Source organism: Emiliania huxleyi (assembly GCF_000372725.1).
Source record: "Emiliania huxleyi CCMP1516 unplaced genomic scaffold EMIHUscaffold_58, whole genome shotgun sequence".
Classification (NCBI taxonomy): domain Eukaryota; phylum Haptophyta; order Isochrysidales; family Noelaerhabdaceae; genus Emiliania; species Emiliania huxleyi.
This window is the reverse complement of record NW_005197648.1, coordinates 517,633-538,565: the sequence shown is the minus strand read 5'-3', so window position 1 is coordinate 538,565 and position 20,933 is coordinate 517,633. Positions and strand designations below refer to the sequence as shown.

At 70.8% G+C, this 20,933-nt stretch overlaps 5 protein-coding genes across 5 annotated transcripts; 2 read left to right on the top strand and 3 right to left on the bottom strand.

The window, feature by feature from the left end:
* Window positions 1-578: 578 nt before the first annotated feature.
* On the bottom strand, window positions 579-5,195 carry EMIHUDRAFT_464871 (hypothetical protein). Its single transcript, XM_005764817.1, has 12 exons — window positions 4,337-5,195; window positions 4,230-4,265; window positions 4,100-4,163; window positions 3,911-3,950; window positions 3,680-3,842; window positions 3,465-3,609; window positions 3,310-3,373; window positions 2,829-2,900; window positions 2,441-2,701; window positions 2,119-2,240; window positions 1,946-1,985; window positions 579-949 (listed from the first exon to the last, which is right to left on the bottom strand). The coding sequence occupies exons 1-12, from the start codon at window positions 5,175-5,177 to the stop codon at window positions 785-787; spliced, it is 2,013 nt and encodes a 670-aa protein (XP_005764874.1). The 5' UTR covers window positions 5,178-5,195; the 3' UTR covers window positions 579-784.
* A 366-nt stretch (window positions 5,196-5,561) lies between these two features.
* On the top strand, window positions 5,562-7,690 carry EMIHUDRAFT_104301 (hypothetical protein; the record flags this gene model as incomplete). The annotated part of the gene is made up of 3 exons (XM_005764816.1): window positions 5,562-6,312; window positions 6,605-7,050; window positions 7,220-7,690. The coding sequence occupies 3 exons, from the start codon at window positions 5,562-5,564 to the stop codon at window positions 7,688-7,690; spliced, it is 1,668 nt and encodes a 555-aa protein (XP_005764873.1).
* Window positions 7,691-8,060: 370 nt separating this feature from the next.
* Window positions 8,061-8,930, bottom strand: EMIHUDRAFT_213712 (hypothetical protein; the record flags this gene model as incomplete). Its single annotated transcript, XM_005764815.1, has 1 exon — window positions 8,061-8,930. One exon carries the CDS (start codon window positions 8,928-8,930, stop codon window positions 8,061-8,063), a length of 870 nt encoding a protein of 289 aa, XP_005764872.1.
* An 825-nt stretch (window positions 8,931-9,755) lies between these two features.
* On the top strand, window positions 9,756-10,133 carry EMIHUDRAFT_213711 (hypothetical protein; the record flags this gene model as incomplete). The annotated part of the gene is made up of 1 exon (XM_005764814.1): window positions 9,756-10,133. One exon carries the CDS (start codon window positions 9,756-9,758, stop codon window positions 10,131-10,133), a length of 378 nt encoding a protein of 125 aa, XP_005764871.1.
* Window positions 10,134-10,282: 149 nt separating this feature from the next.
* Window positions 10,283-19,814, bottom strand: EMIHUDRAFT_213710 (hypothetical protein; the record flags this gene model as incomplete). The annotated part of the gene is made up of 14 exons (XM_005764813.1): window positions 10,283-10,766; window positions 10,974-11,338; window positions 11,594-12,076; window positions 12,257-12,607; window positions 12,770-13,459; window positions 13,685-15,280; window positions 15,692-15,760; window positions 16,229-16,900; window positions 17,054-17,272; window positions 17,759-17,826; window positions 17,917-18,052; window positions 18,146-18,400; window positions 18,668-18,751; window positions 19,005-19,814. The coding sequence occupies 14 exons, from the start codon at window positions 19,812-19,814 to the stop codon at window positions 10,283-10,285; spliced, it is 6,282 nt and encodes a 2,093-aa protein (XP_005764870.1).
* Window positions 19,815-20,933: the final 1,119 nt, after the last annotated feature.

The window sequence follows — 20,933 nt, the reverse complement described above, 5'->3', positions numbered from 1 at the left end:
GGCACAAGTGTTCGAAGAGAGAGTGGACCTGAGCAACGACATGACTGGGTGGCAAATGATCGCAGTGGGCGTCAGAAGACTTGTCCTTGCGCGAGGAGAGCTCGATAGACTCGAGGGGCCAGGATATGCAGCAAGGAGGGCAGAGCTGCGCCGAGCGGCGAGAACAAGGGACCGGCATGCGGCGGCGGCGTCGCAGAACGAGGCAGAGGAGAGCGACGCGACAGAGGAAGAAGCGACAAGGGAAAGAACGACGAGAAGGGGGCGACCGCGAGGTGGCACGAAGGTCGCAGCGAGAATCGGCGAGAGACTGCGAAGAGAGATAGGAAGAGGCGGACGCCCAAGGGTGGGCGACGGCTAGCGCACCACACCCCTCTCCTTAAAATCCCTGTGTGGTGGCGGCGTGCCGTCCTCTCATCCCTCCCTTGGGTTGTGCGTTTTCTTTCTTTTTACACTGGGCACGGGACTGGCTCGCACTGGCACTAACACAGGTACACCACGGGAGCGCCGCCTAAGCGACTCCTGCGCGAGTCCGAGAGAGTCCCGTGCCCAGTGCGGGGAAAAGAAATTCGAAGTTTTCTTTCTTTTTAGGGTCCGGTACAGGTACGCAACGCCCTCGCTCACTGGCCCTGTCACACATGCGCACGACGACCACGACCACATTTTAGTACAAACCCGATATCCAAAAAAAAGAGGCCTGCGTGTGGCCGACGGGAGCGGCCGGTGAAGTTGAGAGCTCTAGCTCTCCTGCTGGTGCTGGTGCTGCGTCCTCTCGGCTCGCTCGCCTCTACACCTCGACCGAGGCGCGCGTCGACGCGGCCCCGTCGAGCTGCGCGGCGCAGTGCCGCGGCAGCTTGGGGGGTCGGTAGCAGCGGAGCAGCAGGGAGGAGCACACCACCGAGACGGAGGAGAGGGCCATCGCCGCGCCGGCAAACATGGGCGGCAGGTGGATCTGGTAGGCGGGGTAGAAGAGGCCCGCCGCGAGCGGGAGGCCGACGATGTTGTACCCAAAGGCCCACACAAAGTTGAGCCGGATGCGCCGCATGACGGCGCGCGCCAGGTGCAGCGCGACGGCGACGCCGCCCAGGTCCGAGTTGAGAAGCACGACGTCGGCCGTCTCGATGGCGACGTCGGTGCCGCCGCCGATGGCGACGCCGAGGTCGGCCTGCGCGAGCGCGGGCGCGTCGTTGATGCCGTCCCCCACCATGGCGACCACCTCGCCCACCGCCTGCAGCGCGGCCACCTTCTCCGCCTTGCCCGAGGGGGAGACGCACGCGGTGAAGTTGGCGACGCCGAGCTGCTGCGCGAGGTGGCGGACGGTGCGCTCGTTGTCGCCCGAGCAGATCCACAGCTGCACCCCCATCTCGCGCAGCTGGCTCAGCACGGCCGCCGCCTCGGGCTTGAGGGTGTCGGCCAGCGTGACGGCGCCGGCGAGCTGGCCGTCGCGCGCGGCGAGGACGATCGTCTTGCCCTCCGCCTCGAGCGGCGCGACCTGCGCCTCCTGCGCGGCCGAGAGGGACACCCCGTGCCGGCCGAGCCACTCGCGGTTGCCGAGCAGCACCTCGGACGCGCCGACGCGGCACGTCAGCCCGAAGCCGGCGCACGCGCGGTAGCACTCGGGCGCGGCCACGCGGAGGCCCTGCGCGCGGGCGTGCGCGGCGATGGCCTTGCCGATCGGGTGCTCCGAGGCGGACTCGGCGGAGCCGGCGAGCTCGAGGAGCTGCGCCCGCGTCAGGCCGGGCAGCCACGGGGCGGCGTCGACCACGCGCAGCTTGCACGAGGTGAGCGTGCCGGTCTTGTCAAAGACGACGGCGGTGACGCGCGAGGCCGCCTCGAGCACGTCGCCGCCCTTGAAGAGGATGCCTCGCTCGGCGCCGACGCCGGTGCCGACCATCACGGCGGTGGGCGTGGCGAGCCCCATCGCGCACGGGCAGGCGATGACGAGCACGGCGCAGCCAAACATGAAGGCGAGCGACGAGGCGCGGTGCCTATAGGGAGGTTCCGAGAAGGTTCCGAGAAGGTTCGGAGAGGTCCCTCGCGCGCGACGAGGCGCGGTGCCATCCGTGCATCGACAGGTCGGGCAGCAGCTCGAGCGAGAGGAGGGCCGCCCAGCTCGCCCACGTGAGGAGGGCGAGCGCGACCACCGCAGGCACGAAGACGGACGAGATGCGGTCGGCGAAGGCCTGCACGTCCGGCCGCCGCATCTGCGCGTCCGACACGACCTTCATGATCTTGGCGAGCACCTGCGTGTGGGTGTGGGTGTGTGGGCGGGCGGGGGGGGGGGGGGGGGGAAAAAGGGGGGGGAAAAGGGGGGGGGGGGGGGAACTTCCTGGGGTGCAACGGAATCCTTACCCCGGGGGGGGGGCTTGGGCACCGTTTCTTTTCCCAAGGGGCCCCCCCCCCCCCAAAAGGGGCCCCAACAATTGAGCGGGGCTCCGATCACCTGCGCGCCCTCCGCCTTGGGGACGGGCACCGGCTCGCCCGTCACCATGTGCTCGTTCACCTCGGACGAGCCGTGCACCACCTCGCCGTCGACCGGCAGCTGAGCGCCCGGCGGCACCTGCACCACGTCGCCCGTGCGCAAGTCTGCGACGGGGACGCTGCGCGCCGCCTCGTCGCCGTCGTCGCCGCCGGCGCCGGGCAGCGAGCCGGGCGGGCAGAGCAGCGCGGTCGGCGGCACGAGCGAGACTAGCTTGGAGAGGGCCTAGTGGGTGAGAGAGAGCTCCTCTCACCAGCCACCACCAGCTGGCCGCCACTAATGAAGGCGAGAGCTCGGAGAGGCGGCCTCGGACGGCTGGGCTAATTAACACGAATTAACACGAATTAATTACCTCGGACGTCTTCCGCTTGGCGGACGCCTCGAGGTACTTTCCGAGCAGAATGAAGGTGATGAGCATCGACGCCTGCGGGCGAGCAAGGCCAAGCTCAAGGCGCGGTCGGGCGACACGCGCGAGGGGAGGCGAGGGGAGGCGAGGGGAGGCGAGGGGAGGCGAGGGGAGGCGAGGGGAGGCGAGGGGAGGGGAGGGGAGGGGAGGGGCGGCGAGGGGCGGCGAGGGGCGGCGGCGCCGTCTCGAAGCAAGCCTGGCCGCCGCCCTCCTCTCCATACGAGACGGCGACGGCGACGGTGACGACGGAGTAGCCGTACGCGGCGGAGGAGCCTGCGGGGCGCGCGTCGGGGACGTGTCGTGGACGTGTCCCGAGGAGGGGCGAGTGCAGCGCGGCGGGACAACCGAGCGCGACGAGCACGTCCATGTTTGACGAGCCTAATGAATTAATAATGACTTCAGGAGGTGACTGATGCATTAATTAGACGAGCGCGTCCATGTTTGGCGAGCCGTGCGACAGCGCGCGGAAGGCGCGCCGGTAGAACTGGCACCTACACCGGCCACGTCGCGACGGGCTGCGAGGAGGCTCTAGCGGCGTGAGCCCGGCGCGAGGCTGGCTGTGTGTGTGTGTGTGGATGGCACCCGAATCCGAACTGGACGGGCGTGACGAGGAGCCAGAGGAGGAGGGTGCGCCACGGGAGACCGGGCAGCGCCTCCCCGCCGCCAAAGGTGTCGACGGGGAGAGCCATCGCGATGACGAAGACCGGGACCGAGAAGACGAGAGAGCCTGGGAGAGGGGGGGGGAGGGGAGGAGAGGGGGGAGGGGAGTCGCGCTCCCGGCCAGCCCCACGCGAGACGGGGCGCCGCGAGGGGTTGCGAGCCGAGGAACTGCCGCCGCCACGAGAGCGCCTCCCTCGAGAGGGCGGACGAGGAGAGCGGGCCCGCGGACAAGGGCGACTCGCCGTCGTCGATCACCGTCGCGTCGAAGCCGAGCGACTGCACTGCCTCGGCGAGCTTTGCCTAATCAATCAATGAGTGTGAATGAGTGTTAATCAGCCGAGGGAGAGGAGCGCCGCGGCGAGCTCTGCCGGCGAGACGAGGGACGGGTCGAAGGAGACGAGGGCGCGCCTATGCGTACCTCACCAGTGCATGCTTCGGCATCACAGGAGTCACGGTCACGTCTTCAGCGTCGGCGGGAGGCGAGGGCGCGCCGCGCCAACAGCGACACGGCCGCCCAACTCTCGGCTAGATCTCGCGCAATCTCGGCTAGATCTTGCCGCCCCATCAGCGACACGGCCGCCGAAGTCACCCCAGGCTGGGCGGCGAGGCACCGCTCCACGCCTAATTAATTATCCGCCGAATTAATTAATACTTAATTAGGCTGGGCGGCGAGGCACCGCTCCACGCCCGTGCGGCACGAGTCGCACGTCATCCCGCCCACGCCTACGCGCACACCCCGCGGGGGACCGGTCAGCACACCCTCCCGCGCGAGGCGCAGGCGCCGCTTCCCGCGCCGAGCGTCACAGACCCGCCGCTCTCCTCGGCCTTCTTGGTCTGCTTGGAGCGCGCGGGGGAGGTGCCGAGGGCGGACCGGGGAAGCAGCAGCGCCGCGCTCGAGTCCTTGCCCGCCTTTGGCGGGATCGGGCTCCCTGGCAGCGGAGAGGCGCTGATCTCGACCGCCACCGCCTCAAGGGAAGCCGGCGCCTCGAAAGCGAGCGCACCGCCGCGCCCCTCCGGCGCACCGCCTCTCGCGCCGCCCGCCTCGTCGGCGGCGCCCGACGCCAGCGCCGCCTTGAAGCCCGCGTCGACGACCGCCTCGACCAGCGCAGCCTCGTCCGCGCTCCCCGTCACCACCGCGCAGCTGCCCTTCAGGTCGACGACGACGCCCTCGACGCCGGCGACCGCTGACAGGACCTGCTCCACCTTGCCCGTGCAGTGGCTGCACATCATGCCCTCCACAGACAGCGTCGTCGTCGGCGGGCCGCCCGCGACGCGCGCGCGAAAGCCGGCGCCCTCGACGGCCGCGACCAGCGCAGCCTCGTCCGCGCTCCCGGTCACGACCGCGGTGTTGGCCTTCAGGTCAACGACGACGTTCTTCACGCCGGCGACCGCTGACAGGACCTGCTCCACCTTGCCCGTGCAGTGGCTGCACATCATGCCCTCGACAGACAGCGTCGTCGTCGCAGGCGCCGCGGCGGCCGGCGGCGCGCGCGCTGCGGGGGAGGGCCGCGCTGTCGTCGGCGTGGCAGAGAGGGAGCTGCAGCCCGAGAGCACGGCGCTGCTGTCGGTGACGAGCGAGTCCGAGGACGTCGGCGCGCCGCCGCATAGTCGCAGCAGGTCCTGCTCGGCAGGCATGATGGTCTTTGGGGCGCGAGCACGCCCTTTGGGGCCACCAGCGCGAGCAAGAAATCCTGCTGACCCCCCATCGGCACCATCCTCCGCCCCCTCCTCGTCGCCGTCTACTGCACCCACCCACCAGCCTGCCATCCTCCTCAGCTGCGAAGAGGAGGGTGCTGACGAGGGTGCGGAGCTCGGCGAGGAGGAGGGGGCAGAGCTCGGCGAGGAGGAGGGTGCTGACGAGGGTGCGGAGCTCGGCGAGGCGAGAGTTTGAAGAAATTGTGCAAGCTCTAAGTGGAAAAAGAAATTCCGCGTCCGCGCTGCCGCCACTGACTCGCACCAAGTGTACTGCCTCGGGCTTCTACCTCGATGCGCCGGCCGCCAAAGCAGCGGCAGCGCAGTATGGGCTGCGCCGCCCGCTGGTCGTGCGCCATCCTCGCCCTCCACGCCTGCGGGCTCGGCGTCTTCTGGTGGCGGCTGGCGGCGCCTCCGCCCGAGCTGGCCACAGAGGCGGCGGTCGTCTCGCTGCACGACGCCGAGCCGCGCGACGCGGACGGCTCCCTGGCGGCACTGGGCTCGGCGCAGGCGAGCGGCGACGCGCCCACGCGGAGCCGCCTGACGCTGCCGTGGACGTCCTCCGGCTCCGCGTGCGAGATCGACCGGCTGGCGGCCCAGCAGGCGTCGGCGGCGCGAGCAGCGGGTGGCGCGGCCGGCGACGCGGGCGGCGGCTTCGCCCTGCCGGGCAGCAGCGGGACGTACAGCGGCGACGGCGAGCGGTACCTGCTCTACTCGCCGCAGTTTGGCCTCTCGAACCAGCTCATCGCGCTGCGCAACGCCGCCGGCTGGGCGTCGGCCCTCAACCGCACCCTCGTGCTGCCGCACCTCGTCGCGGGCCCGCCGCACGCGGCGGAGGTCTCGGTCGTGCCGCACGGCTCGCTCTTCGACGTCGCCGCCGCCGCGGCCAAGCTCCGGCCCGCGCTCCGGCTGGTCGAGATGCGATCCTTCCTCGGGCTAAACCTGCCGCCGGCGCGGCTGCTGCTGCCGGCGGCGCGGACGCGCTTCTCGAACGTGTCGTACGCCTACCTCGACGCGCTCGGCCTTTCGCGCTGGCGCGCCGCAGCCGGACCCCTCAGCCTACACCCCTCACGCACCCGTCTCTGCCGCCAGCGCGCTCCCGCCGCCTCCGCCCAAGCGACACCGCCCGACCGGCTGCAGGCACAACTTCATGCCCGGCAGGCACAGCGACCTCTATTCACAGCTGCTCTGTTCACAGCTGCTCTGTTCACAGGCACAGCGAGCCGGCCACGCCGCCGCTCCAGCTCCCGCTCGACAACTTCATGCCAGCCACCCTCCGGGCGGCGCTAGGCAGTGCTGCCCCCTCCCCGCCCCGCTGCCTGGCCTCTGGGAGCCTGCGCCTTCACTTCCGGCGTCGCCCCTTCCGTCAGGCGGCTGCGGCGGGCACCGCGTGCTCGCCCTCGCCACCCTCTTCGGCGCCTTCGACCCGAAGCCCCTCGGCAGGAGCCCGCCCGATTGGCGCGTCGGCGGCGAGGAAGGCCTCCGCTGGCTTGACCGGCGCGCGATGCCCGCGCTGCTCGCGCCGCTTCCCTCCCTCGCGCAGTTGGTCGACCGCATCGTCGCCGACGTGCGGCGCGGCGGCGGTGGCAGCGGCGGCGGCAGCGATAGCGGCGGCAGCGGTGGCGGCAGCGGCGGTAGCGGCAGCGGCGGTGGCGGCGGCGGCGGCGGCGGCGCGCTCGCTTGCGTGCACTTGCGGCGCGGCGACTTTGTGGACGAGTGTCGTCGGTACGAGGAGGAGGCGCGGTCGGGGCACGCGCGCGGCTGGCTGCTCGCGCACTACGAGAGGGGCCTCTCTTGCCTGCCGTCGGACGAGGAGGTGCGGCTCAACCTGCAGGCGCCTTCCTCGACACTTCCTAGACACTTCCTAGACACTTCCTCGAGGAGGTGCGGCTCAACCTGCAGGCGCCTCGCCCTCGCCGTCGCACACCTCCTCGCGCCGCCGTCCCTCCCCTCCCCCCCCACCGGCCGCCGCCCCTCCCCGCCAGGCGCTCGGCGCGGCGGCCGCGGCGCGCGGCGAGAGAGTCGCCTACTACGGCAGCTCCGACGAGCCGGCGGCGCTGCGCGGCTCGCAGCCCGCCGGTACGCAGGTCGCCACCCTTGCCGACTCGGCGGGGCTGCTCGACGCCTTCGCCGCCGCCTCGCCCGAGCCGCTTCACCGCAGCGTACTCGCTCCCGTCGTCGACCAGCTGGTCTGCGCCCGCGCGTCGGCGTTGCTGCTCAACGTCTTCTCCACATTCTCGCAGCTACTCATGGCGCACATCGGGATGCGGCGGCCCGAGCGCGTCGGCTTCGTGCGCGATCTCTCCGAGCTGGCGCAGCGCGACCTCGGCGTCCACGTCGACTTTTGGCGGCGGCAGAATCCGTTCGACCCGGCCAAGCTGCTCGGCGTGCAGGTTGCGTGGGACGCGGGACGGCTAAGGATGGTGGCCGCGCCCGGCGTCGTGGCCGACGTGTGAGAGTGTGAGTGGTCGCTCTATTCACTTCTCTATTCGATTCTGTGTGATGCTCACTGCCATGTGCGCTTCTTGTTTCTTATATCAACCTATCTGTCAGTCAGACACAGAGAGAAAGCGGATACAAAACAAGACGGACTCAGACGAGTTCAGAGGACAAAACAGGCGCCCCACTGGTCCTCTCTCACATGACAAGTGATCCCACGACGACAGCGTCTGTGGGGACTACATGATCCATACATGAAGGGTGGAGGGGCCCGTCCGCGGAACTAGGCGGCACGGGCACCCTCCACTGTGGCCGAGCGTAAGAAGCCGTCAGACGTCGGACAGAGAGCCCAGGCTCTAGTACGGGGCAGGGCGACGCAGACCTTTCTTAATCGCACTTCACCGTGCCGCATGCTTCGGCGGTAATGTCATCGCAGGAATCCTGCACGCCAAAGTAGAGTGCGCCGGGGTCCGCGGCGGGGTCCGGGCAGGAGTCGAGTTTGGGGTCGCAGCCGGTGCCATTAGGGACGCCGCTCCCCGGCAGGTAGCAGGGCGTGCCGTACCGCTCATCTCCCGCGGGTCCCGGGGGGAGGTTTGCGTTGCAATAGGGTCCGGTGCAGAGTTGTTTGGAACCCCAGACTGTGTTGTGGAGGCAGGTGCCCTCCGGTGCGGCGAGGTACTGCTGCAGCGCATCTTTCGTGGTGTACGGCTTGCGGCACGGGTTCGTGTGGGAGTTGACGTTATTGTGCGCGCGGGCGAAGAACGATGTCAAGTTGTACGTCGACGTGCATGCGCGCTCCGGCGATTCACAAGGCTCTGTGAAGTCCTGCGTTTCTTCCGAGAAGCCGAAGCACCCAGGGTCGGAAATGGTGTCATTCTGGATGTTGCGCTTGATGAACTCGCCGAGGTCCCAGCCGCAGTGCCGGCACGGCACCAAGTAGGGCAGCGCCATGACGAAGTTGACGCAGGCCTGATGCGCGGCATCGGTGGGTGGGCTCGGGAAGTTGGCGGCAATCAGGTGGAAGGCCCTCCAAAGTGATGGTCCAAAGACGCGTGGGTCAGTAGTGCCGATATGATTGTCCTTTGTTGCACACGACCCGGTCGAATTCGGGTACTTGACTATGGCGTCTGCGTCCCGAAAGCCAGTCGGATCTTCGCAGCAACCCGGTTTCCACTGCACGGGCACCCCTGAGTCCAGGGTGCACGTGTCGGACGGCATCGACGCGAAGCCCGTGATGAAGAGCAGCGGCAGCAGCATGCGGCTTCGCAACGACGGGCGCGCGAACTCTTCTTTTATGTAGGAATCCTAGCTCTTACGTATTGCAATAGTACCCGGAGAGGACTGCTGACAGGTTTTGTTTGCGATGAGGAGCTAGGTAGGTAGGTAGGAAGGGGAAAAACAAGGAGCTGCGATCCGAAGCGTGGCATTCGGTGATCAAATCACTTTGGTGAGTCTATATCGGTAAACGCGAACAACAAACAAACACACTCTCTAAACGCGGGTTAGTTAGCACGGGTTAGCGCGGGTTCCAGCGGGTTAAGCCACACTAACCCGGCACGGGTCAGCTCGGGTAAAGACGGGTCACCCTAACCCACAGACAGCTAACCCAGTGCGGGTTAACCTTCTTTTGTACTAGGAGCTACGTACACTGAAAAAGAGTGCTCCGCAGCAGCCTCGCTGAGCCAGAACGTCGGCTCGCGAGGTGGGGTGCTAGTCTGGGACCCATACGTGGCGGTTCCCTTGCTCCAAGCGCTTGCGCTTCGGCGGTAGTGATCTAATCACCCGAATACCACGTTCGGATCGCTCCTCATCGCAAACCCTGTCAGCAGTTCACCTACGGGTATGTTCGTAAGAGCTACATACACTGAAAAAAATAAGTGCGCCCTTGTGTTTGGCGGAGAGCCACGTCCGTCCGCCCCGACGCGGCACAAGAACAACCTGACACACACACTCATGCAGCAGCCGCTCGGGAAAATCGAGCAGACCGGCTCTTGTTTGTGTGGAGCCATCAAGTTCAAAGCGAGCGGCAACATACAGGGGAATGTGTTATGCCACTGTCGGACTTGCAGCCGTGCGAAAGGGATGTCGCCGGTTCAGCTCATCATCGTGACAAAAGGCGGTGATGCAGATATTATAACGTTCACGCAGGGAGAGGACAAGCTCCAGGTTGCCAAAGGATACGGAGACATGGAGCACTTATTTTGCAGCGAGTGCGGCTGCGGAATTTGTCAAGGGTTGCACGCGTTCAGCAGCTACTTCCGCGCCGTCTTCCCGTCCACATTTCAGATCGAAGATGGAGCGAGTTGCTTGGTCCCAGAGATCTATAGGCCTCGATGCCATGTGCATTACGAGAATCGCCTTTTTGACTGGAACGACGATCTACCGAAATGGAAGGGTGGACCGCCCGGTGATGGCATGCCAGGGGAGAAAAAGTCCAAGTCAGCAACAGCGGTGCAGTGATAGTCACTCACGTCTCGTGAGGGTCGGTGTTCCTTTTTTGATTCCTAATGTAGAATAAGTTCACTCAAGTAAGTACAATACAGCTCAGCCTCACATCAAGGGCCAACCTCTCACATCTCAAGGGATAGGTCTCACCCACATCCGAAGGGTCAACGCCTCGCCTCGGTCTGCCTCCTCTTCTTCCCCGTACCCAGCCCGAGCGAGCCGCCCCCATCGCGCTGCCGCTTCATCGTGCTCAGCTTGCGCGCCTTTTGCCGCTTCTTGGACAGGTTCTTGGCGATGCGCAGCCGCGCCGTCGCCTCTGGGTCGGCGACCGCCGCCAGCGCCGCCTTGCGCTTGCGCTCGCGCCGCGCGTCGCGCGTCGCGTCCTGCACGCGCTGGTAGACGGCGACAAAAGCGGGCGGGCTTGCCGCGCGCTGTAGCAGCGCGAGCACCTCGGCCGCGCGCGCCTTGACCGCCGCGTGCACGTGGCCCGACGCGTCGTCCGCTGCGCGCGCCACCGGCGGCACGATGACCGGCAGCAGCGCGTCCAGCTGCGGCTGCGAGAGCTCCGAAGCGAGTGCGCCGTACCACCGCGCCGCGGCAGAGCCGCGCACCTCGCCGGGCTTGCGCATGAGCGGCGCAAGCCGCATGCTGAGTAGCCGCAAGGCCCACAGCCTCGAGCCCTCTTCCCCCTCCTCCTCGTCGCCACCTGCCTCGCCCTCGCCCTCGCCCTCGCCCTCGCCCTCTCCCTCTCCCTCTCCCTCGCCCTCGCCCTCGCCCTCGCCCTCTCCCTCCTCGCCGCCGCCGCCGCCGCCGCGCAGCAGCCGCTCGTGCTCGCGGCTTTGCGGGGCGAGCGACGGCTCCTTCCGCGTCGCGAGCCCGATCCAGAGGAGCGAGCGCAGCGCCTGCTGCGCCGCGGCCTCGTTGAGGAGCGAAGAGTGCAGCTGCTCGGCGATGGCGTCGGCGATGCGGACGAGCCCGCCTCCGTCGCCGCCCAAGCAGCCGTGCGGCGCGAGCGGCTCGGAAACCAGCTGCTCGGCAGTGAGCAGCGCGAGCAGCGCGCCGACGGCGCGCCCCATCGCGTGCCTCACCCAGGCGTGCTCGTGCAGCAGCAGCCGGCGCGCCGTCGGGTGCGCCCAGAGCGGCGCGCACGGCGCGCTGGCGAGCAGCGCCGGCGAGCGCGCGCCGAGCTTGCACAGCGCGCGCAGCGAGAAGTAGGCCGCCTGCCATCGGAGCGCGGAAGGCGAGTCCTCGCCGTCGTCGCCGCCGCCGCCGCCCTGGCCCTCCTCCTCCCGCTCCTCGTCGCCGCGGGCAGCCTCGTCGACGCAGCTCGAGACGAGCAGCGGCACGACGGCGGCGGTGATGGAGCCCGCCTCGCCGAGCGAGTCGACCAGCAGGCCCGCCAGCTGCGCCGCCGCCCGCGCCAGCGCGGGCTGCTGCGGCGCCGCGGCGAACCAGGCGCGCAGCAGCTTCAGCACCCGCTCGCGCGCGCCCGCCGCCTTGGCGCCGCCCGACTGCGCGCACACGCGCCCGAGGAGCGCTCGCACGGCCTCGCCGACGGCGGCGACACAGCTCCGGTCCGTCTCGTTGACGAGGCGCGCGACGAGCGGGAGGAGGAGCCGGTCGGCCTGCTCGTGCAGCAGCGGTGGCGGCAGCTTGAGGACGACCTGCCGCACGAGCGCGAGGAGCGACGCGCGGCCGGACGGCACCTCGTACCCCAGGTTTGAGACGAGGAAGTCGAGGTTCTGCTGCAGCCGCTTCGGGCCGAGCGGGTAGTTGAGGAGGAAGGTGAGGAAGAGCGAGCCGCACGCGCTGCGCACGGGCTCGGCGTCCGCCTGCAGCACCATGTCGCCCACGACGAGCATCATGTCGTACAGCTCGGGCAGCACAAAGCGGCGGCCGAGCACGACGCGCAGCAGGCCGAAGAGCGACGGCTGCAACCCTCCGTCGTCGAGGTGCACCTGCACGAACTTGAGCAGCCAGCGCAGCTGCGGCTCGCCCAGCCGCGCGCCGCCGCCGCTCGCGCCGCGCGCCTCGCTCGGGGCCGCCTCCGCGCCCGCGCCCTCGGCGTCGGCGTCGCCCGCGGCGGGCGCGGCGGCGGCGGCGGCGCGCGGCGGCTTGCGCAGCAGCGCGGTCACCACCTTGAGGCAGACGCCGACGAGGTCCGAGAGCGGCGTGAAGTTGGCGGACTTGCGGAGCAGGCCCATCGTCCGGTCGAGGAGCACCATCGCGTGCGCGGGCAGCGCGCGCAGCGGCAGCCCGAGCATCGACGAGAGGACCCGCAGCGCGGTGGAGACGACGGCGTCGTCGTCGGAGCGCATCGCCCGGACGAGCAGCGGCAGGAAGGGCTCGAGCAGCGCCAGCGCCTCGGGCTCGCGCGACTCGAAGCGGCCGCGCCGCAGCGCCGACAGCAGCAGCGAGAGGCTGAAGCCGAGCAGCTCGTGCGCGAGCGGGCCGCCGCCCCCGCTGCCCGACGTCACCCCCTCCTCCACCTCGGGGCGAAGCACAGAGTCGACGGGGGCGGCGCGGCTGCGGCGCGGGGCGGCGTCGCCGCCGGCGGGCACCGCCGCGTCGGCGGGTGTGGGCGCGGGCGCGGGCGCGGCGCCGCCCCGCTTTGGCGGGAGGTGCGTCGAGAGGAGGCCGGCGCAGTAGACGGTGAGCGGCTGCAGCCCGACGGACGGGTTGGCGGAGAGGCCGATCACGCAGCGGCGGAGGAGCTCGCGCGCGTTGTTGGCGTGCTTGAGGGTGGTGGCGCCGCCGGCGTCGACCGCCGCGCGGTGGATGTGCGGCACCAGCTCGTTGACGGTGGGGACAAAGGTGATGACGGACGCGAGGAGCTCCATCGAGGCGAAGGACATCGTCGAGTGTGCCTCGCGCATCGAGTTTGCAATCGCGTCCACCTCCTTCTTCTCGGCCGCCTCGCCAAAGACGTCGGCGAGGATGAGCCGGACGAGGAGCGGCGCGCAGCTGTCGAGCGAGCCGACCGCCACCGTCGGCACGAGCTTGGCGAGCAGGAAGTGCAGCGCGTGCCCGAGCACCTGCAGCTGGAAGCCGCGCCGCAGGCTCGACTGCAGCTCGTACGCGATGGCGCCAAAGTGCTCGGCGCCCAGCTCAACCGCAACCATGGCGAGGGCCTCGCGCCCCTTCTGGCGCACGCTCTTCTCGCGCGAGGAGAGCGTGGCGACGAGCCGCATCAGAAAGCCGCGCAGCTGCAGCTTCAGCACCCGGGGCGGCATCAGCTTGAGCAGCTTCAGCACGGCGAGCGCGACCGAGACCCGAGCGCCCTCCGTCTTTGGGTCCTTGATGTGGTTGTACAGCTGCGGAAGCAGCTTGCCCTGCACCGCCTGCAGGATGGCCCGCGCGCGGGCGCGCACAGCCTCGTCGTCGGCGGAGGGCGCGGCGTCGGCCGCGCCGCCCCCCTCTGCCGCACCCACGAGCAGCTCATCCTCGCCAGCCTCCTCCCCGTCCTCCTCCTCCGCCGCCGCCTCCGCCACCGCCTCCGCCCCCCCCTCCGCCCCCTCGCCTCCGTTGGCGGAGTCGGCCGGCGCCCCGTCGGCAGCAGGGCCCACCGCCGCCGCGGCAGCGAGGCGGCCAGTCTCCCTCGACGCCTCGTCCACGCTGAACGGGTCCATCGAGCCCCGCCGGCCGTCGGCCGCCTGCCAGCTGTTGCCCTTGTCGTCGACGGAGACGATCCCCTTTGCAACCAGCTCCTCTCGCAGCCGGTCGGCCGCCTCGTAGTCGCGCGCCTGCCGCGCCTGCACCCGCGCCGCGAAGATGCGCCCTATCTCTTCGTCGGTGAGGCGGCACGCGCCGCGGTCGGCCGACGGCGCGCCGTACTCGTCGTCGGCGGGCGCGAGGTCGAAGTGAAAGCCGTCGATGACGGCGACGAGCGCGCGCACGAGCCGCCGCTCGAGCGACGGGTCCAGCCGGAGGCGGCGGGAGAGGGAGAGGAGGAGCTCGTGGTACGGCCGCCACGGCAGCTGCGCCGCGAGCGAGCGGAGAGCTGCGACGGCCTCCTCGGCGACGTCCACCTCCTTGGCAGAGGGCTTGAGCGCGATGTGGGAGAGGAGCGGCAGCAGGTAGCTGGCGAGCGTCGTCGGCCCAAAGGCGCCCCCCTCGATCTTCTTCTTGAGCCGCGCGATGGCGCGCTGCCGCCGCGGCAGCTGCACGTGGGTGATGTTTTGGAAGAAGTCAGCCTCGAGGTCGCCCGGCGAGAGCAGCGCGGCCAGCTGCGGCTCGAGGGAAGGCTCGTGCGAGAGCGCGACCGAGATCAGCCGGATCATCTCGGCGCGCACCAGCTCCTTCTCGGGCGGCAGCCGCAGCCCGCGGCGCAGCGCCGGCATCAGCACCTGCTGCAGCAGCGCGTGCCAGTGCGACTGGCCCGTGCCGCCGCCATCCTCCCCGGCGGCCGCGCGTTCCCTCCCCGCCGCCGCCGCGGCATGCTGCACGATGATGCCGACGGTGTGCGTCGCGGAGTGGCGCAGCGCGATGTCGTCGAGCTCGACGTCGTGCACGCACTGGCAGAGGAGCGGCAGGGCGCATGCCGTCGACAGGCCCGACTCGAGCAGCGGCGGGATCGAGGAGTACGCGTCGATGCGCGCGTCGTAGTCGGGCTCGTCGATCGCGCCGGGCGCAAAGGCGTTGAGCTGCTGCAGCGCCAGCGCCGTTGGCCGGACCCCGCGAAGCGACGGCCGAGGGGCGGCCGCCGGCTCTGCAGCCTTGTCCGCCGCCGTCTTCCCGCCACGGCGAGGCCGCGCAGCCTCCGCCCGAGGGAACGGCGCTGGCGCTGGCGCGTCGGAGCCGTCCTCGAGCTCCGCGAGGGTTGCCCAGACGCCGCAGAGCGCCTCCCGCGCGCCGCGCGAGCGGAGCGCGCCGAAGAGCAGCCCGAGGAAGCGGGTGTGCGCGTGCGGCTGAGGGACGAGCCGGAGGAGGCCGCGCAACACCCGCAGAACGTGCTCCTTGACGCGCTCGGCGCGGCCCGACGACTTGAGGCGGAGGTACGGCAGGAAGAGCTGCACGAGCTGCTCGGCCTGCTCCGACGACGCCACGTACCCGACCAGCGCCGACAGCAGCCGGAGCTCGCGCGTCGCCTGGTCGCCGGTGCCCGCCGCCGCGAGCGCTTTGCTTGGGTCGCCGCCAAACTTGCGCTGCAGCCGCGCGTGCAGCTGCGAGAGGAGGAGCGCGACGTGCGTCTCGAGCAGCGAGCGCGCCTCGGCCGCGGCCGCGGCCACCACCGCGGCGCTTGCCGCCCCGCCGGGCGCGGCGATGGCGTGGGCACCCTCGCCGCCGCCAGGCGAGGAGACGGCACCGCCGAGAGCGCCGGGGACGACCGCAGCCTCGCCCGCGCCCTTGCCGGCAGCGGTGTGGGCGAGCAGCGTCTCGGCGAGGGAGAGGACGACGTCGACAACGGCGGGGGCGACGGCGGGGGCGGAGAGGAGGCGGAAGGCGCAGTCGAGCGGCGGGGCGGGCGAGAGGCGGAGGAGGCGCAGCGCGTGCGGCGACTGGGCGAGCTGCAGCAGCAGCGAGAGCAGGCCGGCGGGGGACTGGGTGTAGTGCGTGTGCAGCCGCAGCATCACTGGGGCCACGCAGGCGAACGCGCGCGGCAAGGCCGCCTCGAGCAGCAGCGTGTGCGCCTCGAGCGCCGCCTGCTCGGGCGGCGCGAGCGTGCACAGCTTGCCGAGCAGCTTGATGGCCCACCCGCGCACGTCGCGCGCCACGGGGAGCGGGAGCTCGGCGTGCGTCGTCGCGGCGGGCAGCGCGGCGCCGGCGGGCATCAGCTCCGCCTCGGCCGGGTCGGCGGCCGCCGCGCAGTGCGACGAGTACTGCAGCAGTGCGACGTCCGCCGCGAGCAGCTCGGCGGCGTACGGCAGTAGCCGTACGCCGAGCTGCGCCGCCGCCTCGTGCAAGCTGCGCAGCACGCCGAGCTGCACGGAGCCGTCGACGCGCCAAAGCGCCGCCGCCGCGCCGCCGCCCCCCGCCGCCTCGAGCCGCGGCGACGGCGCCGCCGCGAGCGGCATGAGCGTCGCGGGCGCCGCTGCGGCGATGGGCGCCAGCATCAGGTCGAGGAGGGGCCGCAGCTCGGCGGGCGCGAACCCGCCAAAGAAGGCGAAGACGGTCGCGCGGGTGGAGGCCATCCCCGACTTGGAGGAGCCGCGGCCGACGCGCCGCGTGAGCCGCGCAAAGAGCAGCCGGCAGAGAAGCGGCAGCAGCAGAGACCGCTCGTCGGCGGCCAGGGTCGAGCCCTGCGCGTCGACGTCGAAGAGCGCAAGCGTCTCGCGGAAGGTCTTCCCGTCGACCAGCCCGCCAAGCTGCTTGCGGTACTTGAGCAGCGGCGGCTGCCCCCACCGCGCGAGCACGTCGAGCGCGAGCGTCTGCACCGCCGGCAGCGGGTGGCCCACCAGCGCGCTCGCCTCGCCGTACAACGCGTCGGCCGACGGGAGCCGCCGCGGCGCCTCGACCGCGGCGAAGAAGCGGAGCCACTCCGCGAGCAGCTTCTTGCCGCCCGAGGCGGCCCGGCGCGAGGTCGAGCTAGCGGCCGCCTCTGCGTCCGCCTCTGCGTCCGCGTCGGCGTCCGGGATCGCATCAGAGTCGGCGGGGACGTCGACGGCCGCGAGGCGGAGCTGGTCGCGCGCGAGCTCGTGCCAGTGCGGCATGAGGTCGCCGGCGTGGCGGACCGCGAGGCCGTGCAGCGGGCCCGAGGCTGCGAGCGTCTTGAGCAGCTGGGTCGCGAGGTGCGACACCTCCGTCTCGACGGCCGGCGGTGAGGTGACCTCGGCCCAAGCCGACTGCACCTCGGCCCACAGCGCCGCCACCCCCTCTGGCACCGAACCCTCTTCCGCCGCCGCGTATTCGGGCGCGTCGGCGCCGCCGCCCACCGCGCCACCGCCTCCCTGCTCGCCGCCTCCGCCGATGCCAAGGCTGCGGCGGGCGCTCGCGACGGCGTCCACGACTAGCGGCCACAGCGTCGTGGGCTGCGAGCGAGCGATCGCCTGCAGCAGCGGCGGCGCGTGCGCCCAAGCGCGCGCGAACCGAATGCGGAGCACGCCGAGCGAGTAGTAGGCGAGGGCTCGCGTCGCGTGGGGCGGCATCGCGCCGCCGCTCGTAGCCAGGCGCGTGAGCGCCTCGGCGTCGAGCACGAGCTGGCGGGAGGTTGGCGCCTGCGGCGACGCCTCGAGGGCGAGGCAGAGCTCGAGCATCCGCGCGGTGGAGCCCTTCTCCGCCGCTGCCGCCGCCACGCCGTCCGCCGCCGCCACGCCGAGCCGCTCCAGCTCCGAGAGGAGGTCGAGTGCCGCGCACCGCACCGCAGCGCCGCCGTGGGAGAGGCTCGGCAGCAGAGCGTCCCACAGAGCGCTGAGCGGCTCCGAAAGCGCCGCCGCGCCGCCGCCCACGCCACCGCCGCCGGCCGCGGAAAGAGTGCGCGCGGCGGCGGCGCAAGCCTGCAGCAGAGCGACGGACGGGCCGGGGGCAGCGGCGAAACCTGCGCCGCCGCCCGCGCCGCCTTGCGCCTGGCGGGACGGCTGGGCCTGGTTCAGGTGGGCCCGCAGCGCGGCCACTCCAAGCCGCAGCAGCTGTCGCGGGCCCTCGTCGGCAGCGGCGTCGGCGGCGGCGGCGCTGCGGCGGCGCGCCTTTTTCGAAGCCGACACCGAGGGCGAGGGCGTGCTGGCGACGAGTGCGTTGAGCGCCGCGGCTGCGACGGCGGCCATCTCGTGCCCTGCAGCTCGAGCGGCTGGGTGAGGCGTCGCCAGAAGGCTGCGCAGAGCGACGCGGCAGCGCTCGGCGACAGCCGTGGGCAGCGGCGCACAGCACGCCAGCGCTGAGGCCGCCTCCCACGCCTCGCGCCCCGTGCTCACCGGCGCAGACGGCCGCGCCGGCGCCTCGAGCGCGTCGATCAGCAGCGCGGCGCACTCCGCTGGCAGCTGCACCGGCGGAGGCGGAGGCTGCGCGCGGCTGAGTCCGAAGAGGAGCGCGCGAACCGCCCGCGGCGCGCGCGGCGCGAGGGCGTCGCAGCGCGCGAGCAGCAGCGGCAGCACCGCCTCGCCAAAGCGGCGCCACCCCGCCAACCGGAGCCCGAACCGCAGCGGCAGCAGCTCGGCTGCGTCGTCGTCGGCGCCGGCGCCGCCTGACGAGAGCGCGTCGCCAAACAGAGCGTGGAGCAGCGCCTCCGCCTGCCGGAGCACGCCTGCGCCCGGCTCCTCCGACGCGGCCATCACACTCGCGGCGGCGACCGCGGCGTCGGTGGCCGGCGTGTCGACGAGCAGCACTGCGGCGATCAGCTCGGACACCTCCTCGAGGAGCGCGCGGCGGGTGGCGGGCTTGAGCGCGCGAGTGCAGGGGAGGACCAGCTCGCCGAGGAGCGGGGAGACGGCGCCGAGCAGCGCGCCGAGGTCGCCGGGCGGGACGCGCGAGCCGCGCCGCGCCGCCACCCACTCGCGCGCCAGCCGGCAGAGCGACGCGACCCGAGCGGCCCGCGGACCCGCCGCCCTGCCCCGCGGCGGCTCGGCCGGCTCGGCCGTCGCTCCGTCCGGCTGCAATGCGTCGCACAGCGCGCCGACCGCCTCGTCGAGGCTGCAGAGCAGCGCGCTCCACACGGGCCCGCAGTGCTGCCTGCGCGTGTGCTCGCTCATCAGGCCGAGCGCCTACAGGACGGCTCAGAGAGGGGTGCAGAGAAGGGCGCACTGCTGCCTGCGCGCTCTGCTCGCCCCTCACCTCGGAGAGCACCTCGAGCAGCGCGCCGCGCGAGCCGCCTGGCGGAGCCGCGCTAGGCCCCGGGGCGGCGCCCTCCTCGCCCGGGGCGGCGACAGCAGAGGCGGCGGAGGCAGAGGCGGAGGCGGCGGAGGCGGAGGCGGTGGAGGAGGCGGAGGAGAGCGCCTCGAGGAGCGGAGCGAGGACCTCGGGCGTGCGGGAGTGGAAGCGCTGGCTGAGGCCCCGCACGGTGTGGAACAGGAGGAGCGCGATGCCGCTGTCGAGGTTGGACGAACAGCCGATCTGCGGCAGCAGCGTCGCCGGCAGCGCCGCAGGCAGCGAGGCGCGCGGCAGGCGGCGCAGCAGGTACGAAAACGACTCGGCGGCAAAGTCGCGGACGTGCTGCTTTGGGTGGGAGAGGAGGGGCGCGTAGGCGGCGAGCGCGGCGGGCAGGTCCGCGAGCAGCTGGCGCAGCAAGTACTTCAGCAGGTAGGCGGCGGCGGTGAAGACCGCCTCCACACGGGCGACGTCCTCGGCGCTCGAGCCGAGCAGCCGGCCGAGCGCTCCAAGCAGCGGGGCAAAGCGCGGGTAGAACTCCTGGCGAAGGTCGACGGCGAGCGCAGTGGCGAGCTCGAGCATGGGCGGGAGCGCCTCGGTACTCACGCCCGTCAGGTGCCGATGCAGCGCCTCAAAGATGGCGTCCTGCCGGTGCAGCATCAGCGGCACCGACAGCAGCATCGGCGAGAGCTCGGTGCGGAAGGCGGTGAACTGCCCTGTCTGGTTGAGCTCGACCCACCGCTCGAGGGTCTGCATGGCGAAGGGGCGGGCCTCCTCGGCCTCCTCCTCGCCAGCCTCGCGACGCCACTCAGCCATGTCGTCAGCCGTCAAGCGGTGGTGCACGTCAATATCCACCGCCGCCACGCGCTGCGCGAAATTCTGAAAGCGGAACCGCTGCCCATCCGAGTGGCGGCCGCGCTCGCGCAGGTACGACGGGTTGAGGTCTTTGCCGGTCGCCATGAGAGCAGGTCGGATGGGCAGAGCCGGGCTGCGTGGACACTGGCTTATCAAAAGAGAGATGGCTTGGAGTAGCCGGCGAGGCGTGGAGAGTTGAGCATCCTCCGCTGGGAGCTGCATGGGCCCATGCATAGACATGCCAATAAATTTGAACCCACTCGGCGCTGGCGAACAACGAAAGCGCAACCGCCCTGTGCCCTGCCCCCGTGCCGCCGCGTGCTGGGACCCTGTCGTGTGGGTGAATCCTGCCTGCACAGCCCCCCCTCCGCGTCGCGATGCGCTCCCCGCTCCCGTCCCTTGAGCCTTGTGTCCCTGTGTGATCGTCCTTCCAAGATCCTACTTGTTCAGGTGTGGGGACCCTGTCCTTCTCCCACCCCTAAATAATAAATAAATAAAACGGACACCTCTCTATTAGGAGATGGGTAAAAAGGAACAGGTCTCCCACCCTGAATTTGGCGTGTCCGTTTTATTTATTCACGGGACAAAGAACTGAAAACGGGGTACTACCTCTAGTACCTTTGCCCTCTACTAGTCACAGCCACGTCGCGCCGGGCAGATGTCCGAGGGTCGCGCTGGCGCCTTCCAGCCGGGACCGCACCGGACCTCCTTGCCTCGGAATAGGGGCTCGAGCACTTCTTCCCACGCGTCCAGGACGATAAAGTCGCCGAGATGACCGAACAGATTCACCTGCGCGTTGGAGTAAGCGTCCAGCTTGAAGCCGTCCTCGCAGCGGATATTTTCGCCCGCGACCAGTAGGTGTGGGAAGGATTTGCCCACCTTGTCCAGCAGCCCCTCGGGAAGGCGGTCGGCCCACGAGCCGGGGACAAAGGTGGCGTCCTCCACCCACTCTTCGTTTTCAGCGTAGCGCCCGTGACGGCCGGGTAGGCTATAATAAATCACCGTCAGGTCAACGGTGTTGGCAACGAGGGCACCCTGCCAGAGCGCGGCAGGGTGGTCGCAGTCGCGGCGGGGGCCCACCATAGCCTCGCGGTCAGCGATCGCGGCGCGATCTACAGCTTTGGCTATGGCGGGCACGGCCAACTGGGGCATGGCGACAGGGCCGACCAGCTTCTGCCACAGCCGGTGGCGGCGCTCGAGGCGGTGCGCATCAAAGCGGCCGCG

Excerpts from the sequence above, each read along its gene's own strand:
- EMIHUDRAFT_464871 (XM_005764817.1), bottom strand. The coding sequence starts at position 5,177 with ATGCCTGCCGAGCAGGACCTGCTGCGACTATGCGGCGGCGCGCCGACG. Across the intron at positions 2,241-2,440 it reads CCAAGGCGGAGGGCGCGCAG|GTGCTCGCCAAGATCATGAA; the intron begins GTGATCGGAGCC and ends ACCCACACGCAG. Across the intron at positions 1,986-2,118 it reads GTCGCGCTCGCCCTCCTCAC|GCACCGCGCCTCGTCGCTCG; the intron begins GTGGGCGAGCTG and ends ACCTCCCTATAG.